The sequence below is a fragment of the Crocodylus porosus genome, unplaced genomic scaffold (genome assembly GCF_001723895.1).
Source record: "Crocodylus porosus isolate Cpor-Errol unplaced genomic scaffold, CroPor_comp1, whole genome shotgun sequence".
Classification (NCBI taxonomy): Eukaryota; Metazoa; Chordata; order Crocodylia; family Crocodylidae; genus Crocodylus; species Crocodylus porosus.
The window spans coordinates 32,671,939-32,696,102 of NW_017728910.1; the positions used below are offsets into that span (position 1 = coordinate 32,671,939).

The following is a 24,164-nucleotide window of genomic DNA, read 5'->3' on the forward strand; positions in this document are numbered from 1 at the left end:
CGCCAGGAGTGACCAGGAATAACGGTCACAAGCTGGCAGAGGGTAGGTTTAGGTCAGATATCAGGAGGCACTACTTCACGGTCAGGGCAGCTAGGGTCTGGAACCAACTTCCAAGAGAAGTGGTGCAGGCTCCTACCCTGGGGGTCTTGAAGAGGCTAGATGAACACCTTGCTGGGGTCATTTGACCCCAGTACTCTTTCCTGCCGGGGGGTCGAACTGGATGATCTGCTCAGGTCTCTTCCGACCCTAGAAACTATGAAACTATGAGGGTTACAGTGGACAATAAGCTGGATACAAGTCAGCAGTGTGCCCTTGCTGCCCAAGAAAGCAAACAGAACACTGGGCTGCATTAGTAACACCACTGCCAGCAGATTGAGGGAAGCGATTATTCCCCTCTATTCTGCACTGGTGAGGCCACACCTGGAATGTCCAGTTTTGGGGGGGCCCACTACAGAAAGGATGTGGACAAATTGGAGAGAATCCAGCAAAATGCAATGAAAATAGTTCAGGGGCTGGGGCACATGACTTCTGAGAACAGGCTGAGAGAACTAGGATTATTTAGTCTGGAGAAGAGAAGAGGAGTGGGGATTTAATAACAGCAGCCTTCAACTACCTGAAAGGCAACTCCCAAAGAGGATGGAGCTAGATTGTTCTCACTGGTGGCAGATGACAGAACAAGGACCAGTGGTCTCAAGGTGAATCAAGGGAAGTTTAGGTTGGATATTAGAAAAAACTCTCACTAGGCAGATGGTGAAGCACTGGAACGTGTTACCTAAACGAGGTGATGGAATCTCCATCCTTGCAAAGCCATGACTAGAGTGATCTACTTGGGGCTGGTCCTGCTTCGAGCAGGGTTTTGGACTAGATGACCTCCTGAGGTTCCTTCCAACCCTCATTTTCTATGATTTTTTAAGATGGGATGCATTTTTAAAATATTAATACATTCTTTTATTTTGATTGACAATAACTTTAAAAAAAACTTATACTTACAATTTTCTATAATATGAAGCATTGGCAACTTTAGCTGAAGAGTTGTATAACACATCTGATACCAAGTATAATCTTGCAATCTATAATAAAATAACTTGGTCTTAATTTGGACATTCTTTAAGTTGCATTGTGATAATACTGTATTCTCTCGGCATAAATGTTGAAGACAGCCAAATTCAAGAGACTTTTTGCCATTTTCAATTAAGCTAACAAGATGCAGCTGTATTTTTACTACACATTAGCAGGTAACTAGTATCCTTTTCTGTGTTTTGAATTATTTCTTGTAAGAAAAGTCATCAAATCTTCAGTACATACATGAATTTCATACTCTTATCAGGAAAAGATTTTAGATTTCTTATTTTCACTTCCTGTATTGGAAATTGCATATTTGTCCATGAAGATAAAAAAAGCTAACACTCGGAGGTAGAAAAGGCTAGCTTAGGAATGAACGAAAAATTGGTTTCAAAATTTAAAAAAAAAAAGATTGTAAGACTAAGTAAAATGGTTACAAATGCAAAAAAAGGATCATCAACGTCAAGTCCTAGTTTTAAAGAAACTTAAAGTGTAAATACACACTGCCCTTGTGTGAGCCTAAGTATTTTTATGCCATCAAAAGTTATAAGCAAACAGACATCCTAGCCCATTATTATGTTCTAAGAGCCCAAAAATGTTGCTACTACCAAAGGCAGTCACAGTTTGTGATGCTTTAGTTGGGAAGACCTCTGTTTGCTTATTGTGCATCCTGGGAATCTCCCTGCAGGGGATTTCCCCAGTGCTTACATCAAGCTGCTACACCCCAACTTGGGGCATGCTCCTGCAAGTGGACAAACTCATGGAGGGGTTCCCATGCAGAGGAATCACCTGCAGAGGATTCCTGCACAGTGGATATCTCACTGCACCACAAGGGTGCAGACAGTCCAGCTTTTTCTCCCAAAGCAAAAATGGCTGTTCTGGGAGATAAAGAACCTAAATATAACAAGATAGAAATTGTTCCTGGGACAGTTTCTCCTGAAAGACTGAACATATGTCACACTTTCCTGCCACTTATCCTCCTTCGAGGTCCAGCAGGAGCTGAGCTGAGGGAGCAGCGTCATAAGCCCCCTGCCCGGTTCTCACACTGGAATCCCAGCATTAAAAAAAGGCAGGGGTCTTTGTCCCACTGCTGCAGTTACCCTGGGGATAGGACAAATAAAGCAGCCCACACTTTCCCCAGACTGGAATCACCATCCAGTCTCAAGATGAAAAGAGCAGGAGAGGAAGGTCTGTAATTTTTCCTCTCCCATGAATCATTTTGTACTGCTAGAATTGAACATTTGTATGTGCCCGTGATCTGTGCAACAATACTTTTCCTGCAATATGTGCATAAGCAATCCCAAAAAACATGCAATATGATTAAGGAAAATGATCATACCTTTTTGGGAAGAGGAGTCTTCAGAATGGACAGTGACTCAGTAATGCAGTCTACAATTTCTTCAGCAGCTTCAGCATTATTAAGACAGAAAACCATTGCATCCCCAATATCATTCTTACGAGGCGTTAATCCACGCAGGATTTCCTCTAATTTGTCCCTCTGTCTAAAATTTCATACAGTGTTTTAACATGCTTTCATATAAATTAGCAGCCCTTTTGTCAAAAAATTCCTAACTGACCATGTGGTGGGTTAAATTTGTTTATGGCCAAAATAACCAGAACAATTTTATAGTGTATTGTAGTAGGTTTTCAATGCCTAAGATGCATATGTATTTAGAAGATACATATTTACTGCTTGTAGAGAAATCTTGGGGAAGCTATTGAAAATAACCACTGCAGAACAAATACTGATGTGAACACACTTACTCCAAAGTAAGTGTGGCTTTATGCAAGTGTAAGCATGTCAGCATACACACATGGGGATAGTGAGGAATTGCTATTCCATGCTTTTCCCCATAAAGATAAGGCCTCAGATTAAAAACCCCAAATCTGTTCACCCCCTTTTACAAAGTTAAATTGTAAGAAGTTAAACATCAAAACAGATCACAGATCATTGTAATCTCTCTTATCTCCTTCCAGTTATAACCCATTTCTAGAACTATACTTGCTACAATAATGCTGAATAGAAAACAAGGATAGAAAAATGGAAGCCAAATCTATAAAAGGGAAGTCAGGTAAGTTCTATTACACAGACTTCAAAGACCTATTCCTGACACATTATCTGTGACAGGATATCAGGCTGGTGACTTCCAATCTAAGAGGCTGTGGATGCAAGCAAGTACACAAAACTATTCTTTGCCATGTGACTCTGCATTGTGCATACTAATCAGAGAATCTATTTGTCAGATGGATTTGTAAGACAATTATTTTCAAGTTTCTATTCTGAACTGAACTGAAAATACCATGGTTGATTTCAGTAGTTCACTGACAAAGTTAGTCTTGTACCAAAACACTTTGGTCATGTCAACTTTTGTTATTAGCATGTCATCACAGGGTAAGTGGAAGAACAGAACATTTGCTGTTCTTCTGGCTATAAGTAGCTCTTCCTAGGGCTGTGCGAAGCTTTGGTAGCTGATTCAATTCGGAGGAGATCTGGCCCGATTCAGTGGCCAAATCTACAAATCCAAATATAATTGGGAGACCCACTAAAAGGCCTGAATCAAATCAGAAGCCTCCGAATCGATTCGGCGCTGGTTGGGAGATTCAGCCATAGACTAAACAGGCAGCAGTCCTCAATCACACTGGACACAGCTGCCTCCAGCTGGTAAGTCTGTTGTAGTAGGTGGAGGGGGGAAGGAAAGGCGCGGAGGGGTGGGGAGGGCAGACCAAATGCCCCCACAGCAAGGGAGGGATTGGGGCTGGGGCAAGCCGGGGCAGGAGGCATGGGACTTAGGAAGGAGAGCTCCCACCATTGTGTGCTGCCACACGCTGCCGGTAGAGGAGCTGCTCTTTCAGCGGCTCCTCCAGTGGCTCTTGCCACCAGTCCAGGAAGGCATGGGAGCAGGTGTGTGCTCCCGGATCTGCGTGGAGCGGGCTGGGCTGGGCTGAGCTCTGAACGGGGGCACGGAAGGCACTGGAAGTGGACGCTATGCCCTCCTGCTGCTCACCCAGCTGGGGCGGGGAGGCATGGGACGGTGCCACTGCGCTACGTCAGACAAGCAGCGGGCAGTGGCAGAAGCCGCTCCAGCCTCACCCTGCAAAGTGCAGGCCAGCAGTGGGCAACTGGGGCTAGCCTCCTGGAGCGCAGCGCAGCGCAGCACAGCCTGCCCCACACAGATCCTAGGGCACAGGCCCGCTCCCATGCTCTTCCGGACTGGCAGTGAGAGCCGCTGGAAGAGCTCCTGGACCGCTGTGCAAGCAGCAGCAGGGCATGGGGGTGGGCACATGCACCCGGATAAGGGCGGGGCTAGCACCAGGGGCTATGGTGAATTTTAGTGTGGTTGCAGCCCCCATGGCTCCCACTCCACTGCGCTCTGCAGGGTGGGCAGAGCCAGGGCTGAGCTCTGGGCTGTGGCTGAGGCTAAGCATCCAAAGCACAGCCCAGCTGCGGGCAGCTGGGGCTAGCCTCCTGGAGTGCAGCTGCGCCGAGCCTGCCGCACGCAGATCCAGGGGCACATGCCCACTCCCATGCCCTCCTGGACTGGCAGCAAAAGCTGCCAGAGGAGCCACCGGAAGAGCAGCTCCTGGACTGATGGCACAGTGGCAGGAACCCCCCTCCCTGAGTCCCACACCCCCAACACTGGCTGGGCAGCTTGTCCCAGACCCAATCCCTCCCTCGCTGTGGAGGTGTTTATCTGCACCTCCATACACCCCTTCCCTCCCCCTACCACAACAGACTTACCAGCTAGAGGCAGCTGTGGTAGAGGACTGCTGCCTATTTAGTCTATGGCCAAATCTTCAAATCCAATTCAGCCAAATTGAATTGGGGCACTGACTTGAATCACCGAATCGGCCAAATCCAAAACAAATACTTGCTGCTTTGCACAGGCCTAGCTCTTCCCCATTTTAAACTTTTGGTCAGTGGAATCAGTAAATATAAAAATTTAACTATAAAACAGCTACTCCCCTAGTTACTGAAGTTAGGCCAACCAAATTTTGCTGACAAAATATGTAAGCAGGGACATCATTAACATTTAGCTCTTTTCTGATATCCAAAGCAGCCAAAGTCTCATGAAACCAGCAAAACATGCCAGTCTAGAGTGCAGTATTATATTACTACACTACCAGATAGTAAAAAGAAAACCAGGCAAAAAAATTGTAACAATCTTCCCTCCAATTCCCTGTAAATACAAGACTCTTCCAACTGAATAATCTGAGCATTCCCTTCCACATAAGCTATAGTGAAAAAAAGCACACAAAAAAATAAAATTTAAAGGAGAGCTCCTACTTAACATTCCAACAAATATTGTACCATGTCAAGATTTACACATTGTAAAATTTGCAAAAAAATATTCACAAGACAGACACATCTGAAAATGTAAAAGCTCTTACTCTTCCTTAAGTGCACCCTTCTTATTAGGTTCCTCTACAAATGCTTCAGTTTCTTGCTCTTCTGACATCCCATGCAGGTATGGATTTAATGGTGGCGGCCTCCAAAATGATCCATTTTTGAACATACGAAAATCTTCTGTCCTCCATTTGGTTGGAGCATCTCCCTAAGAAAAGCAAAAATATATCATATTTGGTGTTTCTGAATTTCATATTTAAAACTGTGAACCGCCACTAAAATGTTACTTGCCTGTAGAATTGAATAAAGCTTCCACCTGTAGTAAACATGGGCTGGAGTTTGGTTTTCAAATAAAAACCTAAGCCAAAGATGGAGAGAAAAAAATAAAGTACATTATGAAGTATTTAAATGAAGTGAAACCCAATAGGAAATGTATCGTCTAAAGCAGAGGTATCAAACATACAACCTGTGGAGAAGGGTTATCCAGGCCCACAGGATTTCTTGTGGCCTGGACCACCCACCTCTGTACAGCATATTCACCATGGCTGATGGAGCCTCTGTGACCGTGGCAATCCCTGGAGGTGCCAGAGCTGCCGTTTCCAGAACCAAGGGAGTTAATGATACTTGTCTACCTTCACCCTTTACCTGCTGCCAAAAACTCAGTGTTTCTAGTCACCCCTGGTGACTAAGACTGGTGGCAGGGAAAAGGGGGCGAGTGGCAAAGGTGTTAATTTCTTGGGTTCCAGAGCTGCACTGCAAACAGCAACTTTGGGTGCCGGGGGATTAATTAGGCCACTGCTCATGGGTCACCTGATCTGTGGGAAGCCTTGAGGACCTGAATCTGTCCCACAGAAAACCAGTTTAGATTTGGCCCACAAGTTTGACACCTCTAATCTAAAGCTACCGATTCTTTTCAGACACAACTCCTGCCTATGCACGTGAGCAACACAGTACATCTATCCCACATTCTTGTCATTTCTTGAAAGCCTACTCCTAAACAGGTCCTGACCATCCCAGCCACACCTGGAAAAGCAACAGTATGAAGCTGCTGCATAGCTATTCCCTACTACGGTCACTCTCAAGACTCCAGCCTCTGGTAAGAGCTGCCTGCTATGAGGGATTGTCCCCCAGAGCAATCCGCTGCGATGTGTCCCTGCTTTAGCAGCAACGAGAGGAAGGAAAGCAGTGGGCACACTTGGGAGCACCTCTACTAGAACACACTGAGAACACAGTAACAGACATACACAAAGTCAACAAAACTGAAACGATTGTCATCCACCACATCAGTACAGCCGGTAGGAAACAGGAGAAGGAAACCCACAACATACAGAAAGTGTGTGACGAAAAGTAAAGTTCCATGAGGACCCCGTGAGCACCAGAAAAGTAGAATTCTGATAGCTGAGCTGGTGGAACTATGCAAACTAACCAGCCACATAACACTGCTGACTAGCTACTCTAACATGGATGCTATGCAGGAGGAATTTCCTAGCCTATGAGCACATGGCTCAGTTACTCAGGTGGTACACTAAACAGTCAAAGCTTGCTGAAATTTTTCCAATAAAAAACTGATTTGACAAAAACCCCATTCATGGGAATGTTTTGATAATGCTGTTGTGCTTCAAGTTTCATTCATTATCTGTATTATAAAAATGAAAATGATAGTTGAAATGAAGCACCTCAACCTTACTGAAATAAATATTTTTAGGTCACTCTTGTGTCTCCAAAATTAATTTTCTAAGTATTTCACAGGAAATGTTGACCTTTCCAGATGGAACAGGAGTAAATTTCAAAATAACAATTCTTGTGAAGTAGAAATTCCAAGTTCCAAGCAGCTGTCATAGAATCTAATCCAAATTCTGTTAAAGTTAATGGAAAAACTCAACTCCTATGGACGCTATCCAATTTATATTTTCTCACGTTACTATTTTTATCAGTGACTTTTGAGCTGTGTATTATTTGAAAAATAGATTTACCAGAAACTAGCTTTACTAGAGATGTACAGTATTTTTAAATAGACTAGTCTATATGACATGAATATTAATTTCAGTGTAAGTACCACATGAATTGTATACATCTGCTTGTACTTGAAGAACTTCTAAAACTCGCTAACTTTCAAATTTTAACCACGTATCAAAATACTCACTTAGCATCTGCCATTACATTTATTTTTTAAAGATAATACTTAGCAATAGCTGAACTAGATTTTATGTTGTTAAATATTGATTAAAAAAGCACCTGAACATTGGATTGTTGATTTCTCTGTTCATGATCATGGCTTCAAACATAGGCCCTTCACGTACCACAAACTCTATCATTCGATGAATCAATGCGAGCAAATTCCTACAACAACAACACAGTTAAAGAAAAATTGATTCAAACCTAACATTATAAAAACTACACTTCACCTAAAATACTATATCTGTGCAGGAGATTATTTTGCTGTACTGTTAAAAAAACTGTATAAAAGATAAGGTAACAGAGCAATGTTATAGCTTTGCGTTGTGAATATAGGCATTATAAAATAAAAACATGCCTGATTATGGTGCAGTGTGCATTTTCTAAGTGAAAATATTATTTCTAAATTTCAACAAGCTGACTTGCAGTCATGAGTTTTGCCTTAATAAAAACTACTTTAATAGTACTCATCAGGAAAAATGGGCAAATGAACATAACGTGTGGTCTCAGTTAGTTAACAGAACACAATCCCTAAACTAATTTTGTGCAGTTAGCAAAAAAAATTAATCCAGCTTCTGCACAGTCAACTACATGAAAGCTGAACTCAAAACTAAAAAAAAGCATGATAATTTTAAAAGATTTAATAGAAACTCCATCTAGCTTTATTGCTGAATAAATGCAAAAGAAAAACCAAAATAACTGATGTTGCAAACCATGCATCAAGTTTCCCAAGTCAGAAACCAGATGGAGATTTTATTAAAGCAAGCCACTGAAGAGGCAACATCCTTTTGATCAAACCTTAAAATGGATGCCACTGGAACAACACTATACATCATTTACGAAAGCATACCAGATAACGTTTCTTTCATTTTATAACTACCTAAACTTAAACCAAATGACATTTCCAAAAATTAAAAAAAGCCACACCAATTTTGTTCTGCACAACATTCAGAGAAGCGTGTCAGAAAAATGTTTTGGATTGCATTTGAAAATGTAGATCCACTTAAAAGAGAGTGGTAAAACAAATACTGACTTATTCTCAGAAAATATTCATTATTTTTAATTGACCTTCTGTGGAATATACTAATATTACAGGCAAAAATGATTTTACATTGTGAAAGAGGATCCTAAATTTTCAAATACCATTCACAGCTACACAGTATAAGAAAGCTCTGAGGCCTACAATTTTAGCATGTAATGCAAGCAAAACAAGTGCAGCTTTTACCCCATAAATTATCTAAACACAACAAAAGGATATTGGCTCTTTGAATATGTAAATTTTTATTTTAATGATTTTAAAACAAGTTATAACTCTGAATGCATTATAATTTAGATTTATTTTTAATTGTTCATAAAAGATACAGGAAAAAATCATTTGTAACCACATAACAAAGTGCATATATGATCACTAGGTGATGGTTATTTTATTTTTTTTACCATCTTATCTATTCAAAGTTCTGTCACAGATAAAAAGTGCTTAATTGGATTGTTTTTTCCCTACAAAACTAATAAAAAGAAATTTAAGACTCAAGTAACAGAATATGCCCCTATAACCTTAATAATTTGTAAACAGTCTGTATAACTTGCATATTAGCACTAAAACTACATTTCCTCCAAATATTACAGAAAAGACCAACAGTATCATTCAGTTTAAGTCCTTCCCAAAACTCAGTTTTACAGAAACCCTTTTTGACAGTCCTGGAAACATCTGCAGAAGACAATCAAAATAATTCTGCAGCCATTTCATTTAGTGCAGTGTTCTGGAAGTCCAAGTAGCACTACTTAAGTATGTGCAAACTGCATTTGAAAATACCAGTACAGTAAAATTACAACGATGCTGATAAATTCACAGATTTTAAGTCTAGCCCAAAGTGATAGCTTCTTGCTTAATATCCTATATACCGCAACCACAGAACTTCATTCAGTAATGCCCCCAACAAGTCTGATACAAAGCGTGGTTGAGCAAAAAGCATCTTTCTTAGGATGATATAAAGTTTTTAAATAAGTCTGGATACAAAAAAACCACCACCCCTCTCAAACCTATTATACCCCTCATCTGATAGAGGTGATCATAGCAATTTTAGCATGTACAAAAGCACTGAACACTTTAAAATTAGTTTATTTAAGGAGAATACTGATTATACAAACAGGAAAAAAATCATTAAACTAGAAAATAAGTAGCACTAGAAAATAAGTGCTACTAGAAAATAACAGGAAGGAAAGATTTTATATTCTTGTACCTTGATTCTGTAGACATTTTACACATCACTATATAGCATCACTGCAATTAAGCATCTATCTTAATTTTTGCCCTATACTGTGCTTTCCCATCAATTTTGCTAAAACTACAACAAGTACGTTATCAGCAAAGAGATATTATGTTTTAAAGCTATTTTCAAATACAGTTCAGTTCATGCGAGGGATAGAAATAGTATGTGAACTTGCAAAATGCTGCAGTAAATTAAATGGTAACATAGCTTTCTTTGAAAGCTACAAACTACAGACATTCCATAGTTTAAAAAAGAAATACTTGCTATACTAACCAAAAGACCTTACTAGGTAAATTCCTGGTGGTCACTATAGCTATCCCACATCACTAATCAGCAAAAAGTTGTACCATCCTGAAATTCTATCAAAATTACAGCTGCATCTGTGCATACTAGAAAAAGTGTTCAATACTACTGTCTTAAGCTACTTATACAAATGCCTTTTTACAAAAAAGGGGGCTATTTTATGACAATTAAAACAGTGTAGTACAAAAGGATGAATTTAAAGTGCATTATTAAAAATGTTAATTATCTTAAGTTGGCCAACAAAAAAAGTCTTTCAGTTATAACAAAACCACATTTATTGGAGCCGATCGTACCAATGTCTGGTCAAAAACTGTATACTTTCCCAATCCATCCCATGATGTTTTCCTGGTCCCCCGCTGCCGCAGACAGTTCAGCTGGTGTTGCTCACCAAGGCCAATGTCAAAGAGAATTTGGTAGTCTTTCGTGCTCATTTATTTTTATAACAGTGTTGTGTTCTTATGTTTGGAAAAAGGTTTTAGCTTAACTGAGCAAGGGTATGCCTATATTAGTGAGAAGATAGAGGCACTTCTATAGGTCAAAATAAAATACTTCTTATTGCTGTTTGTGATCTATAAGAGCCCTTTCCCAGTGATCACATAACTACCTGACAGCTGTGCTACTTGCAATTAAAATAAATAAATAAATAAAAACAGAGGAGAAATTAAAAAGAATTTGAAGCTGATTTTGTTTATATGCTCAACTGAATCAGGGTTTTGAGTTTAATCTATGTAATCCAGAGAAGAAAGCAATATCACATTAGTTACAGCAATGCTGCAACTCTAAAAATATTCAGTTGTTAACAAATTGTCATGAAGGTTAAATCTTTCCTTAGATAAGGGTTCATTAATGAAATAACTAGCATTCATTTTGCAACTGATAATCATATTATTCTATTCTTCTCCAACAAAAATTCCTGAGATAAATATAAAATACAGGCTACGAAAAATTAAATTCTGCTATAAGGAATATGGTAGAACCATTGCTCAGTCAAGCCATTACCTTTTCCTCAACATCACAATTTTTCTTTAAAATTCCGAAGGGGATATTTTCTATATTTAGATGAGTAATAATAAAGAAAAACATGTACCTTTCTGTTGGGATAACCACTTTGACTATGGCTTGCGACAGAGTCTGTATATGAAGTCACATCAGATAATAAACATAGAATATGTGAGTATTGTTAACAAGTAACAAGCAAAAATATACATATGCATTGAAAATACTACACATCTATCACAAGATTTGCAGGCAATCACTGCTGTGAAGTTATAACTAAGCAAGTACACAAAAAGCAAATGGTTGTGTTCAGTGAACAATGAAGGTTCACTAATTGTAAAGTATCAGAACATTCCTGTCAGAATGCACATCAATGCACTGAATAGGTACTACACTGAGAATAATTAAGATAGGGAGTTTTAAATGTATGAAACAAATTCTAAAGTATTTGACTTGGAACTTTTTATTACTTTGTTCCCAAGCCAGTTAAAATATAACCCTATCATTTAAGTGTCATTCATTAAAGAATCAACACTTTTTTTTTTTTTTACAAATGTAATATCAAGTTGGGTTGTGTTTAAAAGATACTTACCCTTCAGTTTAAAGTCATAGCTAATGTTCTTTAAAAAAAAAAATCTCTGAGAACTCTCACTCCACAATTATCCTCAAATAAATTATTCAATATATGAATTAGCAGCCTTCTATGCAGAAAAAGTGTCAGCTCATTCTAGTGTAAAAATGAAGCTACCGAACTTAAGCATTTTCTTTAGAGGATATAATTTAGATACCGCAAGTTTGGCAGCTAACAAAGGGGGGGACGTAGGAGAAAAAATCCCAGGGAGCCTGGAGGGGGAAAATGGTGGCCAGATTTAAAGGAATAATTAAAAAAAAACCAAGGCCCAATATACTGCAACCTAATACACTGACACAATGTCTCACAATGCAAGGTACCTTGGTTTAAGGCAAGGAACAACTCAGTTCAGACATCTTAGGGCAGCAAAAAACCAACTGAACAATGCAATTTTCTAAAGCCATTGAAAAAAGACTATCATTGATTTTGTATTTATAATTTAGATTTGGCCCAGCGTACATTCTTAAATTACCTTCTCAAAATCCTCCTTGTTTTTTGGTGGTGGTAGCATTGGAGCATTAGGGTTCTTCAATCTCTCCCGAGGCTGAGCATTAAAAGGCAGTCCTGATGGAGGTGGTGGGAGAGTATGCTCCATCATGGAAGGTGGAATGTATATTGGATGCGGTGGAATAGGTACAGCTTTGCCCCAACCTAGCTTCATTTCAAAGGACATAATCATCTTGCCTGCAAAAGTAAAAAAATACAATTTATAACTTACCTTTAACTTTTATTAAGTTTGTTCACTTCTTTTCATTCCTATATTGCATTCACTGGATCTGTGTCTGCCTAAACTCAGATCACATGTTTTTACTGTTGTACATGCATTGTTACTTTAAAACTTTAAAAGTGACCACTCATGACAGCACGTCATTTTGTAGTACACAAGTGAAAATATATATTTACATACATATTTGTTAAACTACACTTACAACAACAACAACAACAATAAATGATGTACTGATGAGAGTGTCTTCCCTTCATGTGTCTAGTTACATAAAAGGACTACTCAAGTCTTTTTGTTACAGGGTCTTCACTTGGCAGATTTTTCTCTCCTAAACTTGCTAGCATTACAGTACAATATTTACACATCAAGGCTAATTCATCAAATTCACTCGATTCAAATCACATTGATCAAATTTTCATGCACATTACATTAGATCTAGACTACACTAGAGTTTTGTTGGTATAAACATAATTTTTAAAAAAATAAGTAAATAAAATATATTACCCCCCAGTAGATGTTACTATATCAGGCTTGTCCAACATGCAGTACGCCAAGACATTTTCTGAGGCCCGTGGTGCTGCGACGGGAAATGAAAGTAAACACCGTTTACTTTCATTTCCACCCCTTGTCCCTCCCCCAGCCCCTCAGCAGCTTCCTAATGGCTGCTGAAGGGCTGGGGAAGGGACAAGGTTCCCACACGCACCATGTCAGTTTGACATTGCTGACACAGTGCATGTAGGAAGAGGAATAGCCATGTGCCTCTCAGGACAGAATGAGCCCAGCTGGAGCAGCAGAGGCTCAGCTGCATTTTCCCCCTACCTGCGCCAGTCAGTCGCGAGCAACACACAGCTCCACTACCGCCTCTGATGGCTGGTGCCAACCCAGGCGGGTCTGTCCCATCCGGAGCAGCATGCGGCAGAAGCCAGCTTCCCATGTACTGCTGGGGATGGGAGGAGCCCAGCCAGGTTGACACCAGCCAGCAGAAGCAGCGGCAGAGCCACGCACCGCTTGGGACTGACCAGTGCAGGCAGGGGGAAAATGCAGCTGAGCCCCTGCTACTCCGGCTGGTCTCGTCCCATCCCAAGCAGCACACGGCTCCACTGCTGCTTCTGCTGGCCGGTGCAGACCCAGCCAGCCTCCTCCCATCCCCAGCAGCACATAGGGGGCGGGGGCCAGCAGGCAGGGTCCTGGCATGATCTCTGTGGGGTGAGGTGGCAAGAGGTGGTGTCTGCCGGACCCCGCGCTCCAGGCTCACAGTGCTGAGGCCATCAGGGCTGCACGCACAGGTGGCCGGGCACCACGGTGAGCGGGGTCCTGCAGGCAGGCAGGTGAAGGACTGCGGTGCAGTAGCTGCCTTGTTCCAGCCCCTATGTGGAGCTATTTATTTCTCCCCTTTAGTCTCTGGGGCAGTAGCTGGCTGGATGCAGAATGGGTCCCTCCTGCTCCTGCTGACCAGCAGCTACCATGAACCTTGCAGTAACAGGCAGGCGCAGAAGGGCTGCACAGGCAGGGTCTCTGTGGCCTGGGACAGAGGGTGTTTGAATATGGCTTGCTGGCCCACTGGGTGATAAAAAGTTCATGATCTGGCCCCACATTCAAAAAGGTTGGACACTCCTGTACTATATCATCACAATTTTTAAATATAGACAGTGCTTCATGTAGCACTACTGTATCAAACCTAGCCAATTCCTTATTAAATTACTGTAATTCCTTATTAAAGACCAGTTTCTACTCTCAAGGAAATGGAAGCCATTATAACTGAAACACCATTTAAAAGTTAGTCAAGTTGTACAAGCAAGTAAAAATAAAATATGGCAGGTTTTCAAGTTTTTCCTAAAACATGCTTTTTCCATTGCTTCAACTAAAGAAACTTAACTCCAAAATTTACGTTCCAAGCCTCCCCCAATAAAAGTAATGAAATTTAAAATCTTGTTTACCATTTAGATTCTTCAGTGCTCGTTCAGCATCTCTCCTGCTCATAAAGGCAACAAAGCCACAATTTCTCTCTCTCGCTCGTTCTTCATCAGTTCTTGGCCACATAATTTTAACACTTGCTAATGGTCCAAAGCGTCCAAATTCTTGGCACAACATCTCTTCGTTCATCTACAAAAAAAGGAAACTAAAATTAGCAGGCAACTTCAGTTTTAACAAGGCCCCTAACCACGCTGTATTCAACTGCTAAGATATTGTCTCTCTCTATTCCCTGGGAAACAGGGGACTACAAATATATCTGGAGGGACAGCGAGGGAGCAGTACTTCTTCTAGAGATCAATCTACAAGAACGTTCTCACAAAATACAAATGGCCTAGGCTTCAAACAGACATTAATTTCTACCAGAAGGCATTCCATGAGACACGTGGGTGGAGAGTTTCATAGGAAAACTCTCCAGCCAGGAAGCACTAGAGGGCTGCTCTTTGAACCACCCCTGCCCTTAGAAGAGCCCATTAATTGATAGCCTGCCATTTACTCTGCCTGCAGAGAGTAGAAGGGAGAATTCTCCCAAGGTGGAAATGCTCTCAGTTCTCCCTCTGCAGGAGAACAGCTTTACTCCTTGCCCTGTTCTGGGCTGACCAAGAGCACAGAGAAGGCAGGCAGAGCCCTCAGATACTACAGTAAGACTCCACAAGCTTCACCTCAGGGCCGTGGCAGCTGACCCAGAGCAGTGCAGAACAAGATGGTGGCAAGGCTCCTAAATCCTGTTCCCAGCAGCCAGCTCTTATATCACCAACCCACTGCTCAGCTGGGCAATGAGGGGAAGCTACCAGGAGCCAGTACAGCCCCCTGCCTCTTCTCAAAACCAGGGACTGCCTGAATTGGTTAAGAGGCAGGAAGCAGTGACTGCTTTCCTCAGCTCCTGGTCTACAAGGAGGGAAGGGGAGGGGAGAGCAAGAGCTGTCCCCTGTCTCTTCTCATGAGTGGGGTGACCCGTTTCCAGTAGGCATAGGAGCTTGTCCCCTGGCTCTATTCCTCCTGATCTCCAAGAGTTAAATCTAGAAGAGGAAATGTAGAAACGTTCCATCTCCCAGATGAAAGTCTCCCAGAAGCAATTTAATGCTGGTTATTCCAGGGTTATTTTTCTCCTGAAGAGGACACTTCTGCTCCAGGAGAAAGAGCCTGAACATTCTCCAAGTGGAATTATCTCGGTGGAAAAAAATGAATGTCTGTACATTGCCCTATTCTAACCAAAGAACACTCAGGCTTCAGCTTTTCTGGCAAGAAGACTGGTCTTTTGATGAAGGTTGCCTCCAGAAATTTATAAACTCAGCTTGGCTCTCTAGATGACTTCTTCTGCATTTATACAAGTAAACAGAAATCTAGAATACAACAACTGTGTGGAGAATATGTAAATATAATAATGACCAGGTTATTTGGGTAAATCTAATATCTTTTATTAGAACAACTCAAATAGTTGGAAAAATTATTCTTTGCTTTTGGGTATAGATACCCTTTGTCAGGCTGAGGAAGCGTCTGCAGTTGGTCTGTGCTCTTCCTGGATGGAATAGTATATTAAAGCAGCCAGAGGCTGCAAGAAAGCCAGTCAGTGAAAACGTAAATTGAAGCAGTCAATGGATTAGAGAGGGGTGGAAGCAGGGGGAAGGGGAAATGAACGTAACAGTAGTCCTTAAACCAACATGGCTACAACCTACACCCCTAAATCGTAGTTTCTCCATACAGAAAACTCATGAAAATTAATTCATGAGAGTGCGTGCTTAGTAAATCTGTAAATAACACGCAATTATGTGGAGTTGCAAACACTCTGATAGGCAGAGCTAGGATAGACTGGAGAATAGACTAGAAGTAGTCTACAATCAACGAGATAAAATTCAGCAAGGACCAGTGCGAAGTCTTGCACTTGGGATGTAATAACTGCATCCACAAATACAGTACTACAGAAAAGGACCTGAGGATTCCAGTGCCTGAGACTTCAGCAGAGGAAATGTAGGTTGAGTTAGGCTGATTATGAGGGTTGTCAAACACTGGAACAGGCTACCCAGAAAAGTCGCTGAATCTCTAACCCTGGAAATTTTCAAGAGCTGGTTAGACAGACCCTGGGCTGGGATGGTTTAGGCAGAGATGATCCTGCCTTGAACAAGGGCTGGACTAGATGACCTCATAAGGTCCTGTCTAGCCCTACTTTCCTAAGAGCTTAACTAGATACCATATAACTGCTGCTTTTAATAATCGATTATATCCAATGTTACCTGAGGATTAATGTTTCCAAGATACAAATTGGTTGTACTTGGATCCCCAACATCATGCGATCCTGGTGCATAATCATCCAACACTATAATGAGGAAAAAAAGATTATAATCCGAAGTAGAAATTTAAAAGACAATATTCTACTAAATTAAAAAAAAGAATTTATATTACCACCAGATGATCTGTTTCTTCTTGAAGGAGCATCCACTAAACAAAAGAATACACAATTTAGTCTACAGATTTTATAAAACAACAAAACATGATAAAATAATAACAACTTACTTGAACGACGCTGGCCATCTGAATCCGACTGAGGTGGCTCAAAACGACTTAATCTACCTTTTGTTTTGTGTCTTTCATCACGCTCCTCCTGAATTCTACAAAAACAAATATTAATAGCAATTAACTGTATTTCTAACAAAGATTTTTAAAATCACTTCAGAATTGAGTCTAGGAATATATCCTAGTATTAAATTTATTGTTAGTTAAAAATTATCAAAACACCATATTTACTTGAATATAAGATGATCCAGAATAATTCAATTCTATATAGGGAAAATATACTAATTTGTTAAAAATTTCCAGATATAAAATCAAATTATTGGAGGTTTCCCTTGAATCTGTCCCCTTCCCACTCACTACCTACAGCAGGGAAAATAAATCTGAGGGGTCAGGCAGACCCAGTGTTCGCTGCCCCCCCACTCCTCTCCCTGCAAATTCTTCCCCCTGCAGCCCCTTTCCAACCTCCTTATTATCAGACTTTGCTATGCCTGAGTACATGGAAGTAAGGAGGCAAATCTGAAAACACCAACTTTAAATTAACATATCCGTAAACATTTTTATAAAATTACTAAAAGTATCCATAGGCTTAGTTCATCCAAAACTGATGCATTTTGCCTTTTTTTAAACTGCTGCAAGTTTTAGCACAGGTACTCACTCCATAAATACATTGTTAAACAGCACTTTTGCATCTACTTTTATATAGCGCAAACTATTCATAATATTAGTCCAAAGCCAAAAGGTTCATGATTTGCCATATAGTTCTTTGGGCTGGGCCCAATGTGGTCAACAGTATTTCAAACCATGATGACCCCACAGTTCCGCGCTGCCCAATACGTGTGTATACTGCAGATACTCCAATAAAGGATCCATGTGCTAATTAACCTCAACTCACGGCTGAAACCAAGTGTTCTTGTCACAAGTCCTGGGATCCTCCAAAATGTATGCGCAGATGAGGTGCAGGGCAACCTAGTCTGGCTCCACCTCATGGCAGGCAGGGCCACACTAATCATATGCGAGACAGGTTGAGCAAAGGGACAACAGAGGGATTCTGAGTGAACCGTTTATGACCCTGTTCAGCAATGTTTGCCAGACATTTAAGGCTGGTAAAGAAACAGGAATCATTGGAAATCGGAAAGAAAGGCACAGCTCAGTTGTGGGAAAAAAGAGGAAGTAAAAATGTATTCAATGTAGTGGCTCACAATGACTTTAAAAAGAGGTGGTAGTAAGGGTGACTGTGAACAACGGGCACTACCACACACCTTATTCATATGGGCTGTACTAACCTATCCTTGTGGTAGGTTCCTATCAGCACATCAAATTTTGATACACCAGAGAGGTGTGGGGGAAAGTCCGTTGGTTCCTCCTAGTAGTGACAGGTTTCAGAAATCTGACCAGCAAAGCAGTTTTCTACAGGCACTGGACCAGACAGCAAGGGATCCCAACAGCTCACTTCAATCCGTTCATATGGAGGGAGTGCTCAAAAGCCCCCATGGCTCACCAAAAGCATCCAGGAATGTCTCAAAGCCAAAAAGGAGGCGTACACCCAATGGAAGGGAGGAGCCATCACCAAGGAGGATTCTAACTCCATTGCTTGAGATTGTAGGGGGGCTGTAAGGAAGGTTAAGGCAGAGATGGAACTGGGACTAGCTTCCCAGATTAAGGACAATAAGAAGTCCTTCTTCAAATACATAGGAGGTAAAAAGAAGGTACCGAGTACTGTGAGGCCTCTGCAGGACACACTTGGAAGTCTGGTGGTCACACCAGACAACAAAGTTAATCTCTTTAACAGATTATTTGCTTCCATTGTTCTGAGCAGGGACAGAGACATCCCACCCACTGGGATCCTGGACAGACCCAGGGGAGGCACAGCCAGGCCCAGGGTCAGTGAGGACCTAGTCAGAGAACTGCTGGAGGGGCTAGACATGTTCAAATCAGCAGGCCGAGATGATCTCCACCCCAGAGTGTTGAGGGAATTGGCAGAGGTCATTGCAGGACCCCGGCACAGCTTTATGAGCACTTTGGGTGCTCTGGTGAGGTGCCTGACTGGAAAAGGGCCAACATGGTCCCAATTTTCAAAAAAAGGGAGGAAAGAGGACCCAGAAAACTATAGGCCCATTAGTCTTACCTCGGTCCTGGGAAATCTCTTTGAGAAAATTATCCAGGAACACATCTGCAAGGGACCAGCAGGGGAGATTATGCTTAGGAGCAATCAATATGGGTTCTTTAAAGGCAGATTTTGTCAGACCAACCTGGTTGCCTTCTACAACCAGGTCACAACCCTTGGACGCGGGCGTCACAGTGAATGTAGTCTTTCTGGACTTTAGGAAGGCCTTCAACACTGTCTCTCACCCCATTCTCTTTAAAAAATTAGGCAACTGTGGTGTGGACACCTACAGTCAGATGGGTCGCAAAGCGGCTGGAGGGCCGCACCAAGAGAGCGGTGGTGGACAGGTCATTTTCAACCTGGAGGGATGTGGGTAGTGGGGTTCCCCAGGGCTCGGTCCTCGGGCCCACACTGTTCAATGTCTTCATCAGCGACTTGGATGAGGGGGTGAAAAGCACCCTGTTCAAATTCGCAGATGACATTAAGATGTGGGGAGAAGTGGGTATGCTAGAAGAGAGGGTCAAGCTACAACTAGATCTCGACAGGTTACAGAGGCGGATGAAAATAGGATGGGTTTCAATATGGACAAGTACAAGGGACTGCACCTGGGGAGGAAGAACCAGCAACAAACCTACAGGCTGGGAAACTCCCTTCTTGTCAGCACAGAGGCAGAAGAGGATCTCAGAGTCACTACTGATTCCAAGATGAACATGGGCCGCCAATGTGGGGATGCAGTCAGGAAAGTCAACCGCACCTTGTCCTGCATCCATAGATGCATCACGAGCAGGTCCAAGGAGGTGATCCTCCCCCTTTATGCAACTTTGGTCAGGCCGCAGTTGGAGTACTGCGTCCAGTTCTCGGCGCTGCACTTCAGAAGGGATATGGACAGCATCAACAGTCCAGACGAGGTCCACTCACATGATCAGGGGGCAACAGGGTAGGCCCTACAAGGAGAGACTACGGGACCTGAACCTGTTTAGCCTACACAAGAGAAGGCTGAGAGGGGATCTGGTGGCCATCTACAAACTGGCCACGGGGGACCAACAGGCAAAGGGAAATTCTCTGTTCCCTCAAGCACTGGGAGTAAGAAGGAATAACGGCCATAAGTTGACTGACAGTAGGTTCAGGCTAGACATCAGGAGGCACTACCTCACAGTCAGGGTGGCCAGGAGCTGGAACCAACTTCCAAGGGAAGTGGTGCACACTCCTACCCTGGGGGTCTTTAAAAAGAGGCTAGAAATTCACCTAGCCAGGGTCATTTGACCCCAGCATCCTTTCCTGCCCATGGCAGGGGGTCGGACTTGATGATCTGATTAGGTCCCTTCCACCCCTACCAACTATGAAACTATATCCTGCTTCAGGTATGCACTGTGGAAAGCCAAGGACCTGCTCATAAACAGACACTCAGCTCCCACAATTGAGAACTGTATTAAAATGGGACTCAGTGAAAGATATTCGTACTACATGAAGACAAAAGAGGATGACAGGAAAGAAATGGCAGACCTCATCTGGTGGAGGGGGTTGTGCCATAGACTTTTTCAGGAGTAGACCCTTTGAGGAGGGCAGTGGGTGGGGGTATGGGTATAGAAACGGGTGAGCAGGCGAACAGTGCAAACTGTGTAATGGGATTTTAGTGTGCTTTGAGCTGCCAAGGGAACCACAAGGGCCACTTTCATAGATTGTTAGGGGCTGGAAGGGACCTTGGAGATCATCGGGTCCAGCACCCCCCCGCTCTAGGCAGGAAGACAACTGGGGTTAGGTGACTCCCGCAAGGTGACTGTCTAGTCTCCTCTTGAAAACCTCCAGGGTATCTGACTGCACCACCTCTGGAAGGAGTTTATTCCACAATCTGGGCACTCTGACTGTGAAGGAGTTCTTGCTGGTATTAAGCCTGAAGCAGCCTTCCAGGAGTTTGAATCCAGTGGTCCTGGTCTTCCCCAGGGGTGCGCTAGCAAACAGTTGTTCACCGAGCTCCTGATGCACTCCTCTGATATCAAGGTAAGCCACTATCAAGTCCCCTCTCAACCTTCTCTTCATTAGGCTAAAGAGGCTCATGTCTCTCAGCCTTTCCTCGTATGGCTTGCCTTGCAAGTCCCTGATTATACGGGCAGCTCTTTTCTGGACCTTCTCAAAATTCTCCACATCCTTATTGAAGCTCAGCGCCCAGAACTAGCCACAGTACTCCAAATGCTGTCTCACCAGTGCCAAGTACAGCAGGAGTATCACTTCCTTAGTTTTACACGAGAGGCATCAGTTGATGCATGCCAGTGTGTTGTTTGCCCTGCTGACCACCGCCTTGCACTGACGGCTCATATTCATACAATGGCTGATCATTACCCTTAGGTCCTTCTGGGCCGTGGTGCAAGTCAAGTTGTCACCGCCGAGCCTGTATGTATGTTGAGGGTTGTTTGCCCTCAGGATGGAGCACCTTACACTTGGAAGTGTTAAACTTCATCTGGTTCTGGTCTGCCCAACTTTGGAGTCTGTCCAGGTCTGCCTGTATCTGCAACCTATCATCTGGCATGATCACACTGCCCCATAACTTGGTGTCATCTGCAAACTTGGCCAACAGACTTTACACTCCCCTGTCCAAATCACTGATAATGTTGAAAAGCACCAGTCCAAGCACAGACCCCTCAGGGAGAACTCTCTGGGTCCCACCCTGTAGCCAGTTTTCCATCCACTGAACTGCTGAGCAGTTGAACTTGCAATCTTCCAGTTTTCCCACAAGGATATCGTGGGATACGAGATCAAAAGCCTTTTGGAAGTCTAGGTATACAATGTTTACTGCATCTCTTGTGTCCAGGTGGTGAGAGACCTGACTGTAGAAGGAGATGAGATTGGTAAGACAAGACCTACCTGCAACAAAGCCATGCTGGCTGTCATTCAGAAACTTACCTTCTGCGAGCGTACTGCACACAGATTCTTAATGAGCTTTTCCAGGATTTTCCCTGGGATGGAGGTGAAACTGACTGGCCTATAGTTGCCCAGGTCCTCCCTCTTCCTCTTCTTGAAGATGGGCACAATGTTGGCCCTCTTCCAATTGTCAGGGATTTCCCCTGTGCACCACAAATTCTGAACGAGCTTTGCCAGGGGTTCCATGTTGACTTCAGCTAGCTCCTTCAACACTCGAATGAAGTCCATCCAGTCCCTCTGAGTTATAAATGTCTAGCTTTTCTAACTGGTATTACACCCACTCAGCATCCACAGTGGGGATGCTGTCAGTCCTGGCATGTTCCCCATGAGCCTTATCTCATTGACATTCCCCATGGTCCAGTGAAATACAAAAGCAAAGTGGGGCATTCAGGAGTTTCGCTGTTTCCTGAATATCAATTACCAGCTGTCCCGAGGTGCTAAGCAGGGGTCCCACACTTCCATTTGTTTCCCTTCTACTGCCTATATACCTAAAGAAGAACTTCTCATTATCCTTGACTCCCGTAGCTAATCTAAACTCCCTTGCCACCTTGGCTTTCCTGATTATTTCCCTACAAGTGCTGGCCACTGTTGTATAGTCCTCCTTGAGAACCATCCCTAGCTTCCACTATATGTACACTTCTTTTTTTCTTTTTTAAGAGGACCACAATGTCCCCATTAAGCCAAGAGGGCATACCAGCTTCTGCTGCCTTTCCTCTTAGCAGGAACAGTTTTGTTTTGTGCTCTGAGAATCGTATCCTTGAGCAACATCTACTCTTTGTACACCCCATTTGCCTTCCCTTCCTGGTCCCACATCGCCTCCCCTCTGAGTCTGCCGAAATCAGCATTTTTGAAGTCCTGGACTTCAATCCTACTGGTTGAGTTGTCGACCCTGTGGCAGACGGTGAACCAGATGATTTCATGGTCACTGTCGCCCAGGTTATCCTCAGTATTCAAGCTGCACACCGGATAATCTCCCTTGGCCAAGACCAAATCTAAGAGAGTATTATCTCTAGTTGGCCCTTGCACTTCCTGGGTCAGGAAGAGCTCCTCGAGCTCCTTGGCAGAGTGTTGGAAGTGGAGAATATATTTCTAAATTTATTTATTTTTTGTGGGGGGGGGAAAAATGCAGCATATCAAATGTAGCATTTTGAACACCAAATGGAAGATGTAAAAGCTAGCTCTGGCCCTCCTGGTGCCAGCATGGTAGTACTTCCAGGCCTGGTGCCTGTTCCCTGCAGAGGGAATGCCTGCCTGTTATTAGGGCCACACACACAAAAAGGGTTTTCATCAGTATATTTGTCCAATGTGGCCATGTGTTTTATAGTCAAGCTAAGTGTTGAATGCATTTAATCAGGTTCATAGTTGGTTTCCATTACAGAGCACATGCTGCTTTTGGTCGCAGCTTAATGATAGACAATGTATTAAATGAGATCTCCTTCTACGACCAGGTCACCAAATCCTTAGACGCAGGAGTAGCAGTGGACATAGTCTTTCTGGACTTTCGGAAGGCCTTCAACACTGTCTCTCACCCCATTCTTATTAAGAAACTGGGGGACTGTGATGTCGACACCTACACAGTCAAATGGGTCGCCAACTGGCTGGAGGGCCGCACCCAGAGAGTAATACTGGATGGGTCATTTTTGACATGGAGGGATGTGGGCAGTGGGGTCCCCCAGGGCTCGGTCCTCGGGCCCAGACTGCTCAACATCTTCATCAGTGACTTGGACAAGGGGGTAAACAGCACCCTGTTTAAATTTGCTGATGACACTAAGATGTGGGGAGGATGTGGGCACATTAGAAGGGAGGAATAGGCTGCAATTGGACCTAGACAGATTACAGGGGTGGGTGGATGAGAATAGGATGGAATTCAACACCGACACGTACAAGGTGCTGCACCTGGGGAGGAAGGACCAGCACCAAACCTACAGGCTGGGGAACTCCCTTCTCATCAGTGCAGAGGCAGAAAAGGATCTTGGAGTCATCACTGATGCCACGATGAACATGGGCCAGCAGCGTGGGGATGCGGTCAGGAAAGTCAACCACACTTTGTCATGCATCCACAGATGCATGTCAAGCAGATCCAAGGAGGTGATCCTCCCCCTCTATGCACCACTGGTCAGGCTGCAGCTGGAGTACTGTGTCCAGTTCTGGGCACC

The 24,164-nt window shown here is 43.0% G+C and overlaps 1 protein-coding gene across 7 annotated transcripts in view; it reads right to left on the reverse strand.

Moving 5' to 3' along the window:
• U2SURP (U2 snRNP associated SURP domain containing) overlaps nucleotides 1–24,164 on the reverse strand; it is an 80,048-nt gene that overhangs the window by 30,647 nt on the left and 25,237 nt on the right. For 4 of the 7 annotated variants that reach the window (XM_019532967.1, XM_019532964.1, XM_019532969.1 and 1 more), the window contains 11 exons: nucleotides 16,989–17,083; nucleotides 16,878–16,913; nucleotides 16,709–16,791; nucleotides 14,444–14,609; nucleotides 12,255–12,466; nucleotides 11,243–11,286; nucleotides 7,643–7,747; nucleotides 5,699–5,765; nucleotides 5,452–5,615; nucleotides 2,402–2,564; nucleotides 991–1,070 (listed from right to left, as the gene is read on the reverse strand). In XM_019532967.1, the coding sequence (XP_019388512.1) occupies nucleotides 991–1,070; nucleotides 2,402–2,564; nucleotides 5,452–5,615; nucleotides 5,699–5,765; nucleotides 7,643–7,747; nucleotides 11,243–11,286; nucleotides 12,255–12,466; nucleotides 14,444–14,609; nucleotides 16,709–16,791; nucleotides 16,878–16,913; nucleotides 16,989–17,083 (1,215 nt within the window). Of the gene's footprint in view, nucleotides 1–990; nucleotides 1,071–2,401; nucleotides 2,565–5,451; nucleotides 5,616–5,698; nucleotides 5,766–7,642; nucleotides 7,748–11,242; nucleotides 11,287–12,254; nucleotides 12,467–14,443; nucleotides 14,610–16,708; nucleotides 16,792–16,877; nucleotides 16,914–16,988; nucleotides 17,084–24,164 lie in introns of those variants that run through there. The other 3 variants (XM_019532968.1, XM_019532966.1, XM_019532971.1) reach the window with 2 other exon arrangements.